Source organism: Bombyx mandarina, chromosome 21 (genome assembly GCF_030267445.1).
Source record: "Bombyx mandarina strain Sakado chromosome 21, ASM3026744v2".
NCBI classification, from domain to species: domain Eukaryota; kingdom Metazoa; phylum Arthropoda; class Insecta; order Lepidoptera; family Bombycidae; genus Bombyx; species Bombyx mandarina.
In genome coordinates, this window is record NC_143227.1 from 8556574 (window position 1) to 8577030 (window position 20457).

The 20457-nt window shown below is 39.2% G+C and overlaps 2 protein-coding genes across 5 annotated transcripts; both read left to right on the forward strand.

Annotated features, from left to right (window-relative positions):
• Positions 1-745: 745 nt before the first annotated feature.
• Positions 746-7560, forward strand: LOC114240282 (uncharacterized). 2 transcript variants are annotated; one of them, XM_089736312.1, is made up of 7 exons: positions 746-848; positions 948-1439; positions 2191-2500; positions 4941-5037; positions 6222-6332; positions 6963-7139; positions 7415-7560. In XM_089736312.1, exons 2-7 carry the CDS (start codon positions 971-973, stop codon positions 7466-7468), a joined length of 1218 nt encoding a protein of 405 aa, XP_089592438.1. In that variant the 5' UTR covers positions 746-848; positions 948-970; the 3' UTR covers positions 7469-7560. The 2 variants fall into 2 exon arrangements, with proteins under 2 accessions (XP_089592438.1, XP_089592437.1); XM_089736311.1 differs by having other exon boundaries at positions 763-1439; positions 7415-7559.
• A 2803-nt stretch (positions 7561-10363) lies between these two features.
• LOC114240354 (uncharacterized) lies at positions 10364-19489 on the forward strand. Of its 3 annotated transcripts, XM_089736262.1 has the most exons (7): positions 10364-10466; positions 10566-11057; positions 11784-12093; positions 14507-14603; positions 15799-15909; positions 18946-19122; positions 19398-19489. In XM_089736262.1, the coding sequence occupies exons 2-7, from the start codon at positions 10589-10591 to the stop codon at positions 19449-19451; spliced, it is 1218 nt and encodes a 405-aa protein (XP_089592388.1). In that variant the 5' UTR covers positions 10364-10466; positions 10566-10588; the 3' UTR covers positions 19452-19489. The 3 variants fall into 3 exon arrangements, with proteins under 3 accessions (XP_089592388.1, XP_089592387.1, XP_089592389.1); XM_089736261.1 differs by having other exon boundaries at positions 10382-11057; XM_089736263.1 differs by lacking the exon at positions 15799-15909 and having other exon boundaries at positions 10382-11057.
• The last annotated feature ends 968 nt before the right edge of the window (positions 19490-20457 follow it).

The window sequence follows — 20457 nt, forward strand, 5'->3', positions numbered from 1 at the left end:
ACTATCTCGTAGTATGAGATAGTACAACAATCAAACGTACGTTGGTGGAAAACGTGAAAGGAACAGAGCTACAATTCATCATCATCATCATCATTCTCCTGCCCTTCTCCCAGCCACCTGGGGTCGGCAAAAAATGTTTTCTCCTCCCATACTCTTGGAACATATACTTCCCCTTTTTACCTCCCCTCTAACATATTCGCTCACTCCCCTCTTACCCATATCGTCTTTCACGCAATCCTTCAAGTTTATATTTGGGTTTACCTCTTCCTCTATATCCTTCCAGAGTTACAATTCTTGTCATAAATAAAACAGTGACAAGTTGAGAAGCGAAGGCCGTGAGTGGATCAGGTGAAGTCCTTCACCGTACAAGTCAGACATGAACACGTCTTATTAGATATCGTTTGTTTACGTTTACAACAAATGTTCCTATCTCCAAGATTCTAACTCCAGTCATTCGATTCGGGTACAACGAGCGTGTTGTTAATTAGGCCTCGCACGCATCTATAAAATCTATGTTTCTATAAAATCTATAGAAATCGCCAAGGAAACACATAAGTGTCTATTTACACAGAACCATTTAGCTTGTAAATATTTCAAAGTTTTGCGAAGAAAAAAAATTACTAGTAACAATTTTCGAGGCAATTTGCTCAATTACTTCATTAAACCCTTAGAAACTAGCGTCGGAGCCTTTAAAATATCAATTTGATAGAATCACATATAAGTAAAAAAAATTCATTAAATTTCTGTATTTGATCAGATCGATTCGGCTCTCACGCCAACGCGGTATTGGTTTATTTAGCCCACATTCAATTAATTTAAATTATCATACGAGCATATACATAGTATACGTAAGCGAAGTTGATCGAATTTGTTAAGCAGAATTATATTATTTGTGGTATTATTAATCCTTTATAATAACTATTTAATGAGCTTGATTGGTAAAGCAGTTGTTCCGCACAAAACTCGACCAATGAACAAAAACATGAACAAGAATCACTACATCTTGAAGACGTACTGCGATAAAATCTTTTTGGTCGGCTCCGGAAACTTTTGGTATCAAAAAACGGAATCTAGAAATGACAAAACATTGCTTTACAAAATTTATAGCTGCGTTTTGTTTTTTACGTATGGCTTCATGACGGTGCTGGAGATCATGGCGGCGACGATGGGCGATTTCCCGGATGACGAAAAACGGGACTCCGTGACGTTTGCTTCAAGCCACACCCTTATTATGATTAAATTTATTTCCATAATAAAAAACAAAGAGCTCTTGAAAACGCTGAATCGTAAGATGATGATGATTTGCGAGGCTCACGAGGAACAAACTCTGATGGACGAGATGTATCGGACCGTGAAAATAAATGTTGTCGCTTATTGTGTCGCGGTTTATGGTTCAGCCACGTTTTACGTGTTTGAAGGTTTGAGGAAATTTTATGACGGTCAGTACTATTTATTTGTATTATGATTGCAATGAAAGTTTTATTTTGCAAGTAAAAATAAAAATAAAAAAAGATGGTAAAGACGGCTTGAAAATGAACCTAAAAGCCTTTTTCAAGTTTTAATCATAGGAAATTCTGACTACAACGGAGATTTTTAGTGCACAAATTTTTGAATAAATGTCATAAATAACCTAACCCCGTCCGAGCCTATAGGCCAAACCCCACGATTTACTTGTGGTCCATAGCAGTTTAGAAGCCACTATACAATTAAGTATAATAAAAAACTACTATACAATACAATACTCCTCAAACCGATTGAGAGTTATTTTTTGTAAAATGACACTCGACAATTTAGCCCGAAACTAAGATTTCCTGTAGTATATAAACTAGAGACTACATACGTTTTCATTTCTGCCACGTACCATCCGGCTATGGAATGAGCTCCCCTCCCCGGTGTTTCCCGAGCGCTATGACATGTCCTTCTTCAAACGAGGCTTGTGGAGAGTATTAAACGGTAGGCAGCGGCGTGGCTCTGCCCCTGGCATTGCTGAAGTCCATGGGCGACGGTAACCACTCACCATCAGGTGGGCCGTGTGCTCGTCTGCCTACAAGGGCAATAAAAAAAACTTATTGAACACCCACACACATTGGTGATGACTACGGGCTCATGTGACAGCCGTTTAGTTCCAGATGAGTAAGCTCGTCTGCCTATCTAGGGCAAGGAAAAAGTAACATTCTCTTTATTTCAAAGGTTCTCACTTCGTCACAATAGTCACATATTACCCATCTAAGGATGACGATACAATGCTGGCAAGTATTGTCCGAATTGCCACCACACTAGTCTTACTGGTGATGATGCTGTCTATGATTATATCAGTTGATACGTACACAATGGCGTATTTAATAATGTACAAATATAAATTCATAACGTTGAGGCACTATTTCAAAAGATTAAGGGAGAATGTAGATGAGCTTGTAGCGGCTGGGAAGGCAAGATTGGCTGCTGAGAAATTGGCTCAAGGACTTGTCGAGGGTATCAAGATGCATAATGAATTGTTAAGGTAACCGAACCACCATTTCTTAGATGAGTTTGAATCAGTTATGAACAGTTTCATTTTCTAATGGTTTTCCCGAGTAGTATACACACATAACTACTTTTATTTATTTATTTTTTATTGCTTATATAGGTGGACGAGCTCACAGTCCACCTGGTGTTAAGTAGTTAGTGGAGCTCATAGACATCTACAAAGTAAATACCGCCACCCACTTTAAGATATAAGTTCTAAGATCTCAAGTATTCAACGTAACAACGGCTGCCCCACCCTTCAAACCGAAACGCATTACTGCTTCATGGCAGAAATAACAGGGTGGTGGTACCCATCCGCGCGGACTCACAAGAGGTCCTACCACCAGTAATTACGCAAATTATAATTTTGCGGGTTTCATTTTTATTACACGATGTTATTCCTTCACCGTGGAAATCAATCGTGAGCATTTGTTGAGTACGTATTTCATTAGAAAAATTGGTACCCGCCTGAGATTCGAACACCGGTGCATCGCTCAACACGAATGCACCGGAAGACTTATCCGTTAGGCCACGACGACTTCGACAATACACATTTTTTTAATTATTAGCGGTAGCTATATTGGTAGGTAGCGGTAGCTATATTGGAATAGGAGACAGAAGAAAAAAATCGATGTGTACAAGCTATGAATCTGTCTATTTAAGTAAGGAGATTATACTCGGGTTGTGGAGGATATTCCGAAATCCGTTCCTTCCTTCCTAACAAGCGCGACAACCCGAAGATCAATAGTAGAATTCTACTACTAGTAATTAAATTAAAACTACTAAAACCAGTAATTAAAACCTTCACGGAATATTTGTCCGTGATGGCGAAAACTACATAGTATTCGTAAACAGTGGAAATAACACATAATGACAAACTTAAACCATAAAACTAGTCTTACTCACTATAAATGTTACTTTTGTCATCGTCATTGATCACTCAAAATTTTTATCAGCAATAGATTTAAGGGCTTGATTTTTTTTTGTAATTATGATATTTGAAAAAGATTTTTGTTGTTTTGTAGTAGTGTTTTTTTATTAAAATATATATTTGATGAGATTTATAACATCCCATTAAGATTAATAGTAATAATAGTTGACTTCGGGAGGTCTGTGCATTAAATTAAATTAACTTTATTACGTAAAGGTAAGGTAACTAAAGAAGAGTGAATACATAAATATAATCTTGACTGTATTTATTTACTCTTAACATAAACTTGCGATTTGAATTTGAAGTAGAATGTCTGTTTGTTTGTTAGCTTCCGCACATCGCCGGAACTACTAAATGTATTTTTATGAAGTTTTCACAGGTAGGCAAGTATTCATTTGGAGTACCAACTGGTTTTTCACGTATTTTATCAAAAATTAGATATTTCAAAAAAAGGTTTTTTATTTTTCTTCTTTTATTCTGTCAGTTCTTAGAAGCTGTAAGCATAACACATATTATTTATGCGAAAGTAACTGTTATGTTAAAAAGTTATGTTAACTTAAGTTTTCATATTCAAACCGGTGAACTGATTTTGACGAAATTAAGTATGAAAATAGGGATCATGAGAAAGAATATAGACTAGTATTCATCCCACTGCTGGGCATAAGTCTCCGTTCACGCGACATAAAACATAGTTAACGCCGGTGAAGCTGTGGGTGGATAGTTACATATAAAAGCATTTATAGGAAATTAAGCATGAAAAAATGTCTTAACAAAATTCACAATATTATATTAGTCATATTATTATTATATTGTATGTATTGAATTTTAAGCTATTACATAGCTTTTATGACGGGCTTTGAGCGCGGCGACTGAATCAAGAAATTCCGTAACGAAAATAACCTGACACCCCCACTACGCCTACTATGTAGCTCGCGTTCAACACAATCACACGTTGCGCTTGTGTAGTGTTTGTGAATAAGCGCGCGGCGTGATGTCGCACTACCGCATGCGCATCATGAAAAGTCCGCCCATCTCTCCCTCGCGCGGTCTAGGCTATGAGTGTGAAGGGGACAGTTAATGTTTTGGTTTTGTTAATGTTTATAAATATAGCGTGGTCTTATTTTATTGTTGTTTTAATATTAAATTATTATTGTCGATTTATAATTGCATAAGTTGATAAAAAAATGCTATGCAATAGTTTTACCGCGGCAGCCTCCGAGTGCCACACGTGTTTTTTTTTTACTGGTGGTAGAACCTCTTGTGAGTCCGCGCGGGTTCTATTCGGGTATTTCTGCCGTGAAGCAGTAATGCGTTTCGGTTTGAAGGATACGGCAGCCGTTGTAACTATACTGAGATCTTAGAGCTTATATCTCAAGGCGGGTGGCGCATTTACGTCGTAGATGTCTATGGGCTCCAGTAACCACTTCACACCAGGTGGGCTGTGAGCTTGGTCACCCAACTAAGCAATAAAAAAGTTAAAAATGAATGTGATATTCTGCTTCAGTTTATCAAAAGACATCCACAAAGCGTTCGGGACAGTAATGGCGTTACAGCTCTGTCAGAGTTCGGGCTCGGCGGTCTCGCTACTACTTCAAATTGCCGTAAGTAATACAATTGTTACGCTTGTCTTCACTTGCCCACGACTTTTTCTACTGATTTTCCAGAGGGATAGCGTTATTTGCCTTGAAAATGTTAACGTCGTTTCCTTAGAGATTTTTGCTTGCGCGATAGAAACTGGCAAAAACGCTCCGTTCGTTATTTATGTTCAGAAATTTATCAAGATAAAAACGATTTCATGATAAAAGTATTAAAACCAGTAAAGTGATTGATTAGACGAGCTCTTGATTGAGAAAATGAACTAATAGTTCTACTTTTCGGTGCATTTATGTATTTCAGCTACATTTTGTTTTCAGTCTCTGTATTGACCTTCTGTAGATTCTTTAATGGAAATTTGAAAGTCTTATAAATTTTTGTAATAGTAAAAATACCATTTGTAAATCTAAATTAATATTCGTGATCTATCAGTATACTTCAAAGAATAATACCAGAAGAAAAATTCAATGTGCGGCAATTAGTTCATAGATAGCGGACATTGTATAATCGCACTGCAATCCTATAACCTATTGTTAGATACTCTTCTGAAGCATCACCTAAAACATCATGTAATAAAGTGCCAGAAACACCACAAATAGAGTCCATTTTAGGCTTAGCCTGTGTTAGATGGAATGAGCTAAACCCACTGTACGGGAGGTAAGTGGCTCTTGGTGAAACTGTTCAGCTTGACTTCGGTGGCGAGTGCTGGTACTATTGTTAAAGTAGATGAACTTCCAGTAGCGGTACAGATTTTGTGGAATAAATGGTAAAATACTCAGTTTCTCCGGAAATTATGTGACTGTACGCCATTTATAAAATTGGGATCTCGGAAGTTTCGAACGGCTAGCCGTTTATTTAATTAATAAATAGTAAACTAGACAAACCCGGCCCGCTTTGCTGGTTCATTTTTGATTAACTGTTAACTGTCACTATTTACTACTGTCTGTCGCTACCGCTGGGTCCACACAATCCAATCTGAAGATTTATATATGTAAACATATATACACACCCCGACTTTTATGTTTAGGGAATTTATACAAACATTAAAAGTAATCAAAACATGGCAACTGAGATTAAAACGTTCGTTAGTATTTTAATATGCTCATCAAAATTGATGAGTTATATCAAGAACACATTTGCAATATATGGTATTTACATAATATATGAGGGCGAATTAACCATTATTTTGTAGCTTTCAGATCAACTGACATTTACTATGGGCATGAAGATATTTTTCTTTTTAGCAGCTATGTATTTATTACTTGCATTATTCCTGTGCAATGCAGGCGAAATTACCTATCAGGTATGTACGTCAATTGTGTAGAATTGTAGATTTATATGAAATGGGTGTATGTAAATTTCCGTTATCTGGTACCTGTAACACAAGTTCTTTACGAACTTATCACGGGATCAATTAACGTGGTGTGATTGTTAGAAAATATTTATTATTATTATTTATTTATTATTATAAGACCTACACCACTTCACTCATTTTTCATATACGAGCTGTAAAATTCGGTTCACTGATACAGTTATTGCGAGGAGGAACCCGTTTATGAAAATTATATTTATATTAGTTCATAGTTCATATAAAGGAAGTTTATCATCAATATTATCATACATGGAAGATATCTCAGGAAAACTATTATAGGGGGCTTTATGAACGCAATAGAACCCAAAATAATGATTTAGTGAATGTTTGTCTGTTTATCTGTTTGTCTGTTTATCTGAGCGTTTGTGCACGCTAATCTCAGAAACAGCTCTGCTGATTTATTTAAAAGTATTATCAATAATATCTTCGTTAAGAAGATATTTGCGTAAGTTATTGTAATGGCCATAAATTTCAGATCAATTTATCTACTAAAGCACACCTTATTCTAAGCTGGTTCAGTGTCTTACGACGACTTGGAATAATTGTATTTTAATTTTTCAGGCATCGTTGCTATCAGATGAGATATTCTACTGTGGTTGGCACAAGTGCGATTCGCCAGTTTTATCGACTCGAAGGAATATCAGAGATATCGTCTTAATTGCAATTCTGCGAGCCCAAAGCCCACTGGTTATGAAAGCCTTTAAAATGGTAGAATTAACTTACGCCACGTTTATATTGGTAATAATTGAGTTTTTATCAAAAGCAGTATTTAGTTCTGTCTGTTTGCATATTTCTTAAAAAATAATTGGGTATCCCATTGTACAACCAATTCAAGACAACGGAGAATTTGTAATATTGTGCGATTTATATAAAACCTATAATAGGATCTGTTTGCAAATAAATGCTATTGAAGGTCCAATCGCGGAATCCGGCTCATTGAAATGTCTGCACATAACTTTCATTCTGTTTCGGTTCAGTGAGCGATCATTTTATTAAATTGTTTCATGTTTCAGGTGGTGAGGAGTACGTATTCGGTGTTCGCTTTGTTTTACGCGCAGAATAAGTAGCTCGATTCATTTTTGTTATTAAATAATTATGAGATGTGTTTTTTGTATTTATTTGTTCATTGATTCAATGTAATGGAACCGAAAAAATCTCTATCGACAATTTATAAGTCACTACTGTCATTTGTTTTGTTCGAGTCACGTTACACAATATACGTTAGATCGCAAATTCAGATAAATCTGTTATCGTTAAGATTTCTGTATTGCGTACGTATGCAAATATAAAACATTTCAATGTTACGCATTGCGTGCTACGATCATGTAAAAAAAACCCATTTATTTTGATTTGTTATTAAGATTTTTTTTCTTTTTGTTTTTCTTACCTAAGCCTTGAGAGGCTATGTCTGCGTAACCGTAACGCGTAGGTGAGCTCTCGGGAGGCGTTGCTAACACTGACCCTAGCAAGAGCAGTGCTTCGCATAATCTAGCGCCGGATCGGAAACGCGACACACTGAGAAACTCAATGGGCTATGTCTATGAGTTAGTTTACTCGCCGAACGCTTCGTCGCGAGCGACGGGTTTGACGAGAACGGTGACCGGAGCTACCTACCTAAAACATCGTTAATGGATCGGGAGGATCCGAAATGACCTGCTTAGGGTGACGTCGACTGTTTAGCATTCGGTCCACAGGATCGGGTATGCAATTTCCTGCGGCCACGACAAGAGGGTTAGCTTACTCGCCGAACCCTTAGTCGCGAGCGACGGGTTCGACGAGAATGGTGACCGGTGCTTGAGGTACTTAAATTCGTGAGTGGATCGGGAGGATCCGAGTGGTGGAGTAGTTGCGGTCCTGACTGTTGCGCCGATCGTCATAGGTTCGATTTCCACCTCAGGCAAACATTCGTGTGATGAACAGATTTGTTTGCTTTTTGTCTGAATATGTTTTATCTATTTACGTCTATATTTAAACGTATTTAAGTATGTAAGTCAGCCTCTAGTACTCATAACACACGGAATCCTAATTTGGGGCTGTATGACCATGAGTGATTTGTTCCTAGTTTTCTTTATCAGCAGTTATGTTTATTATATAAAGTAATAATTTGGGTCAAGAGTTTGAAATTTAAAAAAGCACTGTTTTAATTTTTAACTTAAATTTACTAAAATCGAGAGCAAGTCATATCTTTGGTAAAGAAGGACATTCTGGGAATAACATATTTGAACCTGGAAAATAGTATTGTTTTTAAGAACAATCCTGATTCACGCTTTTAGTTATACGAATATCGAGCGAGATCCAATTAAATTTGTCCATAATAATAATTAATCAACCCGAGTCGGGATCTTTCGTGCGATACAGAACTTTCCTCTTTGTGTTAGTGCGAAAGTAATTTAACTTTATACTAGCCTATTTGTTGAACTTGTGTGTTTTTCCAAGCTGCTAATGAAACATTTATTACGGGCCGTGAAGTTTCACAGCTCTCATATCATTATGAACTATTATAGAAAGTTGAGTAATTGTCAACTTTGTTGTATTTTGGGGATATGTTTTGCTGTATTGAAAACCGACGATGTTTTTGCTTGTTTGGACTTTAATTGCGAATATGTCAAATTACACTATCTCGTAGTATGAGATAGTACAACAAACAAACGTACGTTGGTGGAAAACGTGAAAGGAACAGAGCTACAATTCATCATCATCATCATCATTTTCCTGCCCTTCTCCCAGCCACCTGGGGTCGGCAAAAAATGTTTTCTCCTCCCATACTCTTGGAACATATACTTCCCCTTTTTACCTCCCCTCTAACATATTCGCTCACTCCCCTCTTACCCATATCGTCTTTCACGCAATCCGTCCATTTTTTTTGCGTTTACCTCTTCCTCTATATCCTTCCAGAGTTACAATTCTTTTCATAAATAAAACAGTGACATGTTAAGAAGCGAACCGTATTGACTTTTGTATTTTAAAGTACTGATGAAAGGTTTTAAATTTGATATTCTCAACTGCCTCCCTTTTTTTTTTTTTATTGAAGGATTACTGGTGGCCCGGAGGCATTTCCAGTTTCACCAAGACAGGTGGCCGAGCAAAGGCTCAGCCAGGAAGGGTGGGATTTGCTAACAGCTACCCGAGCGCCTCCGAAGGAGACCTAACAGCTCAAGAGTAGCTGCTTCGCGAATGAATCTACTACCGGATCGGAATCGCGACCCGCTGAGAAGATCCGTCGAGAAACTCAGCGAGCTGATTCATGGGCACGGCGAACTCTTTGTCGAGTTCGACGAGTACGGTTACCGAGGTCCCTAAGCCTGCTCCTAGTGTTAGAGCTGAAGGCGTCTAATGCAAAGGTTATTGGATCTGATAGATCCGTGCCAGACTTTGTCGAACGCTTTTTCGACGTCGAAGAAGAGAGCTCCCGTGTATAACGGTTTTGGTCGATTAAGCCCCACAAGAATGTGCTCCGTGAGGCGGTGCACCTGTTGAACGCATGAGTGATTTGTACGGAATCCGAATTGTTCATCGATGAGAATGCCCTTGGATGAGACGAAGTCTCTGAGGCATTTGTAGAGCAGACGCTCATACAGTTTGCCTAGAGACATGAGGAGGCTAATCGGGTGGTAGATATCGTTTACCTTTACAACAAATGTTCCTGTCTCCAAGAATCTAACTCCAGTTATTCGATTCGGGTACAACGGGCGTGTTGTTAATTAGGCCTCGCACGCATCTATAAAATCTATGTATCTATAAAATCTATAGAAATAGCAAAGGAAACACATAAGTGTCTATTCACACAGAACCTTTTAGCTTGTAAATATTACAAAGTTTTGCGAAGAAAAAAATTTACTAGTAACAATTTTCTATGCAATTTGCTCAATTACTTCATTAAAACCTTAGAAACTAGCGTCAGAGCCTTTAAAATATCAATTTTATAGAATCACATATAAGCAAATACATTTCATTAAATTTCTGTATTTGATCAGATCGATTCGGCTCTCACGCCAACGCGGTATTGGTTTATTTAGCCCACATTCAATTAATTTAAATTATCATACGAGCATATACATAGTATACGTAAGTAAAGTTGTTTGAATTTGTTAGGCAGAATTATAATATTTGTGGTATGGTTAATCCTTTATAATAACTATTTAATGAGCTTGATTGGTAAAGCAGTTGTTCCGCACAAAACTCGACCAATGAACAAAAACATGAACAAGAATCACTACATCTTGAAGACGTACTGCGATAAAATCTTTTTGGTCGGCTCCGGAAACTTTTGGTATCAAAAAACGGAATCTAGAAATGACAAAACATTGCTTTACAAAATTTATAGCTGCGTTTTGTTTTTTACGTATGGCTTCATGACGGTGCTGGAGATCATGGCGGCGACGATGGGCGATTTCCCGGATGACGAAAAACGGGACTCCGTGACGTTTGCTTCAAGCCACACCCTTATTATGATTAAATTTATTTCCATAATAAAAAACAAAGAGCTATTGAAAACGCTGAATCGTAAGATGATGATGATTTGCGAGGCTCACGAGGAACAAACGCTGATGGACGAGATGTATCGGATTGTGAAAATAAATGTTGTCGCTTATTGTGTCGCGGTTTATGGTTCAGTCACGTTTTTCGTGTTTGAAGGTTTGAGGAAATTTTATGACGGTCAGTACTATTTATTTGTATTATGATTGCAAGGAAAGTTTTATTTTTTTTAAAGTAAAAATATATTTTAAAAAAAAAAGCCCTTTTCAAGTTTTAATCAAAGGAGATTCTGACTACAAAGGATATTTTTAGTGCACAAATTATTGAATAAATGTCATAAATAAACTAACCCCGTCCGAGCCTATAGGCCAAACCTCACGATTTACTTGTGGTCTGTAGCAGTTTAGAAGCCACTTTACAATTAAGTATAATAAAAAACTACTATACAATACAATACTCCTCAAACCGATTGAGAGTTATTTTTTGTAAAATGACACTCGACAATTTAGCCCGAAACTAAGATTTCCTGTAGTATATAAACTAGAGACTACATACGTTTTCATTTCTGCCACGTACCATCCGGCTATGGAATGAGCTCCCCTCCCCCGGTGTTTCCCGAGCGCTATGACATGTCCTTCTTCAAACGAGGCTTGTGGAGAGTATTAAACGGTAGGTAGCGGCGTGGCTCTGCCCCTGGCATTGCTGAAGTCCATGGGCGACGGTAACCACTCACCATCAGGTGGGCCGTGTGCTCGTCTGCCTACAAGGGCAATAAAAAAAACTTATTGAACACCCACACACATTGGTGATGACTACGGGCTCATGTGACAGCCGTTTAGTTCCAGATGAGTAAGCTCGTCTGCCTATCTAGGGCAAGGAAAAAGTAACATTCTCTTTATTTCAAAGGTTCTCACTTCGTCACAATAGTCACATATTACCCATCTAAGGATGACGATACAATGCTGGCAAGTATTGTCCGAATTGCCACCACACTAGTCTTACTGGTGATGATGCTGTCTATGATTATATCAGTTGATACGTACACAATGGCGTATTTAATAATGTACAAATATAAATTCATAACGTTGAGGCACTATTTCAAAAGATTAAGGGAGAATGTAGATGAGCTTGTAGCGGCTGGGAAGGCGAGATTGGCTGCTGAGAAATTGGCTCAAGGACTTGTCGAGGGTATCAAGATGCATAATGAATTGCTAAGGTAACCGAATCACCATTTCTTAGATGAGTTTGAATCAGTTATGAACAGTTTCATTTTCTAATGGTTTTCCCGAGTAGTATACACACATAACTACTTTTATTTATTTATTTTTTATTGCTTAGATGGGTGGTGGTGGTAACAGCCCACCTGGTGTTAAGTGGTTAGTGGAGCTCATAGACAGCTCATAGCTCATCTACAAAGTAAATGCCGCCACCCACCTTGAGATATAAGTTCTAAGGTCTCAAGTATAGTTACAACGGCTGCCACCCTTCAAACCGAAACGCATTACTGCTTCACGGCAGAAATAGGCAGGGTGGTGGTACCTATCCGCGCGGACTCACAAGAGGTCCTACCACCAGTAATAAAATGTATTTACTCTTAACATAAACCTGCGATTTGAAATTGAAGTAGAATGTCTGTTTGTTTGTTAGCTTCCGCACATCGTCGGAACTACTAAATGTATTTTTAGGAAGTTTTCATAGGTTGGCAAGTATTCGTTTGGAGTAGTGGTATTTTAGAGATTTTTTCAAAAATTAGATTTAAAAAAAAAAACTTTTTCTTCTTTTATCTGTCAGCTACCGGCCATGGGTGTTTTGGCCGATACCTCTTCAAGATAGCCGGAAGGGAACCGACGGCGCAGTGCCACCACTGCGCGGACCGCGACGAGGATGACACAGCGGAACACACACTGGCGCGTTGCTCTGGATTCGACGAGCAACGAGCAACGCGCCGCCCTCGTCGCGGTCATAGGAGAGGACCTCTCGCGACGCGTCCTGGAAGGCGATGCTCGACTTCTGCGAGTCCACCATCTCGCAGAAGGAGGCGGCGGAGCGAGAGAGGGAGAGCTCTTCCCTTTCCGCACCGATCCGTCGCCGTCGAGCCGGGGGCCGGAGGCGGGAATACGCCCGCACGTCCCGGCCCCTGTAGGTAGCGGCCTCCCCCCGGTGAAGGTCAAGGGGCGACGTGAGGGGGTGAGGCCGCGCGGCGCGCTACCAGCACTCTAGCGCGCTGCCGTGGAGTGAATAGAGCGACCGGTCGACGGCGTATCGCGTCTCGACCCTGCACCGTAGGCAGGGTGGTGGTACCTATCCGTGCGGACTCCCAAGAGGTCCTACCACCAGTAATTACGCAAATTATAATTTTGCGGGTTTCATTTTTATTACACGATGTTATTCCTTCACCGTGGAAATCAATCGTGAACATTTGTTAAGTACGTATTTCATTAGAAAAATTGGTACCCGCCTGCGGGATTCGAACACCGGTGCATCGCTAGATACGAATGCACCGGACGTCTTATCCTTTAGGCCACGACGACTTCAACAAAAGTGTTTGAAGCTGTTAATCTCGTCGCACCGTGCTCGAGGCGTGGTCTGGCCGCTGGCGCCTGGTGGCCACCTGGCGGACCCCGCTTACGGGCGACGGACCGTCGAGGCGATCCGCCCGGTCCTCTCGGACTGGGTGAATCGCGACTGAGGACGTCTCACCTTCCGAGCAACGCAAGTGCTCACGGGACACGGCTGTTTCGGTCGCTACCTGCACCTCGTCGCCCAGAGGGAGCCGACGCCAAAGTACCACCATTGCAGTGGTTGCTACGAGGACACGGCGGCGCACACGCTCGCGTACTGCTCCGCTTTCGCGGAGCAACGCCGCTTGCTCGTTGCAAAAATAGGACCGGACTTGTCGCTTCCGGCCGTCGTGGCTACGATGCTCGGCAGCGACGAGTCCTTGCAGGCGATGCTCGACTTCTGCGAGTCCGCCATCTCGCAGAAGGAGGTGGCGGAACGGGAGAGGGAGAGCTCTTCTTCCCTCTCGGCGCCGTGCCGTCGCCGCCGAGCCAGGGGTCGGAGGAGGGCATTTGTCCAGCTGGTCGTCTGGTAGGGCCGCCGTACCGCGTAGGCCGACGTCGTTGGTCGTCGACTATCGCCTCGACGACCCGTCGGTCGGGCGTACTCGGGGTGGCGCCGCGTGTCTGGTTGTAGTGCTGATCGCGGGAACCCCCCTACTCTGACCAGGTTTTGACCCCGGACGGAGATCGGATGTCGGGTGTAAGAGTGCAGGGGAGTCGTTTAGTGGGTGGGTCCTAAAATTCCTTGGGCCCGCGGTCTGCTCTCAACACCTGCAGATCGTTCAGTCCCACATACCTTCTCGAACCTGGTAGGAGGTTCGGTCCTCGGCCCGACAAAAAAAAAAGGGTTCGAAGCTGTAAGCATAACACATATTATTTATGCGAAAGTAACTGTGTCTGTTAAGTTATGTTAACTTAAGTTTTCATATTCAATAGTTAACGCCGGTGAAGCTGTGGGTGGAATGTTACACATAAAAGCAATTATAGGAAATTAAGCATGAAAATTTTTCTTAACAAAATACACAATATTTTTAGTCATATTATATTGTATGTGATATTCTGCTTCAGTTTATCAAAAGACATCCACAAAGCGTTCGGGACAGTAATGGCGTTACAGCTCTGTCAGAGTTCGGGCTCGGCGGTCTCGCTACTACTTCAAATTGCCGTAAGTAATACAATTGTTACGCTTGTCTTCACTTGCCCACGACTTTTTCTACTGATTTTCCAGAGGGATAGCGTTATTTGTCTTGAAAATGTTAACGTCGTTTCCTTAGAGATTTTTGCTTGCGCGATAGAAACTGGCAAAAACGCTCCGTTCGTTATTTATGTTCAGAAATTTATCAAGATAAAAACGATTTCATGATAAAAGTATTAAAACCAGTAAAGTGATTGATTAGACGAGCTCTTGGTTGAGAACATGAACTAATAGTTCTACTTTTGGGTGCATTTATGTATTTCAGCTACATTTTGTTTTCAGTCTCTGTATTGATCTTCTGCAGATTCTTTAATGGAAATTTGAAAGTCTTATAAATTTTTGTAATACTAAAAAGACCATTTGTAAATCTAAATTAATATTCGTGATCTATCAGTAATAATCAGTATACTTTAAAGTAAAATACCAGAAGAAAAATTCAATATGCGGCAATTAGTTCATAGATAGCGGACATTGTATATTCGCACTGTCCTATAACCTATTGTTAGATACTCTTCTGAAGCATCATCTAAAACATCATGCCATAAAGCGCCAGAAACCCCACAAAGAAAGTCCATTTTAGGCTTAGCTTGTGTTAGATGGAATGAGCTAAACCCACTGTACGGAAGGTAAGTGGCTCTTGGTGAAACTGTTTAGCTTGACTTCGGTGGCGAGTGCTGGTACTATTGTTAAAGTAGATGAACTTCCAGTAGCGGTACAGATTTTGTGGAATAAATGGTAAAATACTCAGTTTCTCCGGAAATTCTGTGACTGTACGCCATTTATAAAATTGGGATCTCCGAAGTTTCGAACGGCTAGCCGTTTATTTAATTAATAAATAGTAAACTAGAGAAACCCGGCCCGCTTTGCTGGTCCATTTTTGATTAACTGTTAACTGTCACTATTTACTACTGTCTGTCGCTACCGCTGGGTCCACACAATCCAATCTAAAGATTTATATATGTAAACATATATACACACCCCGACTTTTATGTTTAGGGAATTTATACAAACATTAAAAGTAATCAAAACATGGCAAATGAGATTAAAACGTTCATTTATATATTAACATGCTCATCAAAATTGATGACTTATACCAAGAACTCATTTGCAATACATATATGGTATTTACATAATATATGAGGGCAAATTAACCATTATTTTGTAGCTTTCAGATCAGCTGACATTTACTATGGGCATGAAGATATTTTTCTTTTTAGCAGCTATGTATTTATTACTTGCGTTATTCCTGTGCAATGCAGGCGAAATTACCTATCAGGTATGTACGTCAATTGTGTAGAATTCTATGTTTATATGAAATGGGTGTATGTAAATTTCTATTATAAGATCTACCTACCGCTTCACTCATTTTTCATATACGAGTTGTAAAATTCGGTTCACTGCTACAGTTATTGCGAGGGCGAACCCGTAGGAAAATTATATTTTAATTAGTTCATAGTTCATATAAAGGAAGTTTATCATCAATATCATCATCGTCATCACCATCATCATCATCAATATCATCATCAATCATCAATACATATAATAAAAACGTAACTGGTCGCTGTCTGTACATGGAAGATATCTCAGGAAAACGATTATAGGGGACTTTATGAACGCAATAGAACCCAAAATAATGATTTTGTGAATTTTTGTCTGTTTATCTGTTTGTCTGTGCGTTTGTGCACGCTAATCTCAGAAACAGTTCTGCTGATTTACATGTGGTTTTCACTAATTTATTGTGATAAGCTTAACTTAACATTTAGTGTTTGTATCATGTCAATCGGTTTATAAATAAAAAAGTAATGCCAATTTAAAAAATCACGTAGCGGGGCGTTTGTAGATTGTTTACCCCTGTGCGGCCGCGCGGGTATATAAAGCGCGCCGATGCCGCGCCGCTGCCTCCTTGCCTAGCCCGTCGCTTGCTACGAAGAGCTCCACGAGTAAATTAGCCCATAGGCACGTTTGTTTTCTAAAGTTAAAAGATTAGGTTGATACATCTTAATAGTTATTAAATTGTAATAAAGTTAAACTGTGTAATAATCTGTAAGTATTTATAATTTAGGTTTATGATAAGTACGTGTTTACCAAACAACCTTGTGTTAGTAGGTACTACTTATTGTAAGAATGCCTCGAAAAAGATCCAACCTCTCTCAGTGCAGCAGGAATGCTAAAAGTATGAGATTAGTTCGATCACAGGAATCTGAAGAAGGTCATGAGGCAAGACTCACTACATCTCAGAAACGTCAGGCGAGGTTTCGTGTTACAGAAACTTCGGCTCAGCGAGAATTTCGATTGAGTTCACATCGTTCTCAAATAATGGCCACTCGAATTAGGGTGAACTATCGGTCGTGAATCTTATGCACTATCGCGTGAATCTGAGACTTTCACTGATAGGGAATCCCGCCTGAGCTCCTCAGAGGGCTTGGACAGCAAATGCCCGGTGTCAGGAGACACATGAAGAACGAGAAACACGTCTCACTGCCGATCGCGAGGCTCATGCACTATCGCTTGAGTCTGAGACCTATACTGATAGGGAAATCAGTCTGAGCTCTCAGAGGGTTCGAACAGCAAATGCCCGGTCTCAGGAGACACTTGAAGAACGGGAAGCACGACTCACTACCGATCGCGTTTCCAGTGAGCCTATGTTTCGCGATGATAATAAATAAAGCCCAAGGTCAGACACTAAAGGTTGTGGGTGTAGATCTAAGTGTTAACTGCTTTTCACACAGTCAACTCGGTCACACGGATATGTAGCTCTGTCATATGTTAGCAATCCTAGCAACCTGTATACTTTGATCCCCGATGGATATACGTCTAATGTCGTGTATAAACAAGCATTACTTTAAATTAGATTTTTTTAAATACCCAAAATGACGGTGTTTATAAACGAAAAGATATGTCCTAGAGCTGCTGCCCAAAATCGCTATTCCACGCGGACAGAGTCGCGGGCACAGCTAGTACTACCTATAGTAGAAAGAGCATTCGTACCTAGTCATGATTTTTGGTGTAATACACTTTGCAGTTTCTCAGATAAAGTTTATTTTTGAAATGTTTTTTTTGAAGTCTCAGTTATTTTGTGGTGGGGCTGCAATAGGCACAACGGTGGCATTTAATCGTATGTTCTCACAATATCTCAGAGCCAGCACCCTAACCAAATTAATAAGTTTGTAGGTTTGTTTATTTCGCGTAATCCATTTCAGGACACGTGTAAGGTGCACTGATGATATCTGCCTTTAGGGTGATCGTCTTACTCGACACTACCACACAGACCACTTACCTATTAGGCCACGGTCGCATTCACTTACGGTAAAAGGACAGGTCCTGTTAAAATAAACTTTTCTTTGATTATTTATTGCCCTTTCAAATAAATTATGATTCCGTTGCAATTCAAAAACGTCCAGATCCAGTCGTAAATTCACATTATCTGAGGCATGACATAGGGCTAAACCTCAGATTTTTTGGTTCATAACACATAAATAACAAAACCCGGCGAAAGTTGTGATTTATGTTGATAGCAGTAATGTTTGATCTTACATTGTAACTTCATTTTTATATTCTAACTGTAAAAACATATTTTCGTTGATGCCTTCGACCCTTTCTTTATTATTCGTTGTTTCCCGGCTCTGTAAGGTTGTGTAAGACTTTGGTATTGTTGAACGAATTTACAAGTCATGGTGAACACATAATTTTTTTTCCGGGCTTTTTGATTTGACTTATAATTCAGCTTACATCAGATACAGCTCATAAAATGACTTAGAAACTACATAGAAAGATCAAATATGACCACTTTTCCTGAAACTAAATGACACAAGCTGTGCGACGATTCCAAATGTTTTTGAGTAGTTAATTGGAATGTTCAATGTTGCGGGTGTCGGAGAAGGCTATGGTTAAATCTGTAATTAAATCTGGCATCTAGCAGATAAACTGTTAGGTTATTATATATGACACGTCAATCTCTTTGATCTACAGTTGCATATCATTCACCTCTCTTCCTAACCTTGTAATGTGTCAGTTTCTTCAACTTTGTGTTTTATTTTTACTATTAGTGGAACCTGTGCTTAGTAAAACGGAAATCGTCCTTAATAACTATAGTTTAAATTAAGGTTCAATTTGTATTTGTCTAAAATTTTGAAGTAATTGGCGATAAGAGCAAGTTGCTGATCAGTCATTGAAACCTAAAAGTATTATCAATTTGCGTAAGTTTTTGTAATGGCCATAAATTTCAGATCAATTTATCTATTAAAGCACACCTTATTCTAAGCTGGTTCAGTGTCTTACGACGACTTAGAATAATTGTATTTTAATTTTTCAGGCATCGTTGCTATCAGATGAGATATTCTACTGTGGTTGGCACAAGTGCGATTCGCCAGTTTTATCGACTCAAAGGAATATCAGAGATATCGTCTTGATTGCAATTCTGCGAGCCCAAAGCCCACTGGTTATGAAAGCCTTTAAAATGGTAGAATTAACTTACGCCACGTTTATATTGGTAAAAATTGAGTTTTTATCAAAAGCAGTATTTAGTTCTGTCTGTTTGCATATTTCTTAAGAAATAATTGGGTATCCCATTGTACAACCAATTCAAGACAACGGAGAATTTGTAATATTGTGCGATTTAAATAAAACCTATAATAGGATCTGTTTGCAAATAAATACTATTGAAGGTCCAATCGCGGAATCCGGCTCATTGAAATGTTTGCACATAACTTTCATTCTGCTTCGGTTCAGTGAGCGATCATTTTATTAGATTGTTTCATGTTTCAGGTGGTGAGGAGTACGTATTCGGTGTTCGCTTTGTTTTACGCGCAGAATAAATAGCTCGATTCATTCTTGTTATTAAAGAATTATGGGATGTGTTTTTTGTCTTTATTTGTTCATTGATTCAATGTAATGGAGCCGAAAAAATCTCTATCGATATTTTATATTTCACTACTGTCATTTGTTTTGTTCGAGTCAAGCTACACAATATACGTTAGATCGCAAATTCTGATAAATCTGTTATCGTTAAGATTTCTGTATTGCGTACGTATGCAAATATAAAACATTTCAATGTTACGCATTGCGTGCTACGAACATGTTCATGAATAAATAAAACGTTGAAAGACTCGCCTACGTTAAGACCTATTGCGAAAATTTATAGCTCCACGTGTGCATTGATTAGGAAAATGAGATTGATCATTCGACTATTTTTTTGTCGTACCGGTTTTGAAAAAAAAAAACATAATAATAATTGTAATATCCGAATAAAGCATGGCAGCCAATGTGATTAACTAATATTAATTAATTTACAAGTTCAAAATACATTCCGATAAAGAAAAAACTATTAAACTAGTTAATACTATAACTGGCTAAAGGGGTACCAAAAAGGGATTGTATCTTATTAAAGTTCTGCCGCCGCGCTGTGATATATTACGTTCCACATGTCGCCCGCGGTATATTTGCGTCCGGTTCAGTAGTATTATTACCCGCATTTTCCAGGGCCAAATAAATTGTATGTGGAGTGGCTAAATATAAGGAAATGCGGAAAGAAACAGTGTATCAAGTAGATAGATTCATAAAATAGATTAATTATAGTTCGTAATTTCAATTGGTCGTTCACAGAACAAGTTCGACATATCATGTAAAAAAACCGTTTTATTTTGATTTGTTTTTAAGGTTTTTTTTTTCTTTTTGTTTTTCCTACCTCAGTCTTGAGAGGCTGTCAGCGTAACCGTAACGCGTAGGTGAGCTCTCGGGGCTCAAACCAGGAGGCGTTGCTAACACTGACCCTAGCAAGAGCAGTGCTTCGCAGAATCTAGCGCCGGATCGGAAACGCGACCCACTG

Bases quoted from the DNA above. Each gene is read 5' to 3' on its own strand.
- LOC114240282 (XM_089736311.1), top strand. From the start codon at position 926: ATGAGCTTGATTGGTAAAGCAGTTGTTCCGCACAAAACTCGACCAATG. The intron at 5,038-6,221 runs GTAAGTAATACA...ATTATTTTGTAG, and splicing joins CGCTACTACTTCAAATTGCC to CTTTCAGATCAACTGACATT. The intron at 6,333-6,962 runs GTATGTACGTCA...TTAATTTTTCAG, and splicing joins CAGGCGAAATTACCTATCAG to GCATCGTTGCTATCAGATGA.
- LOC114240354 (XM_089736261.1), top strand. From the start codon at position 10,544: ATGAGCTTGATTGGTAAAGCAGTTGTTCCGCACAAAACTCGACCAATG. The intron at 12,094-14,506 runs GTAACCGAATCA...ATTCTGCTTCAG, and splicing joins ATGCATAATGAATTGCTAAG to TTTATCAAAAGACATCCACA. The intron at 14,604-15,798 runs GTAAGTAATACA...ATTATTTTGTAG, and splicing joins CGCTACTACTTCAAATTGCC to CTTTCAGATCAGCTGACATT.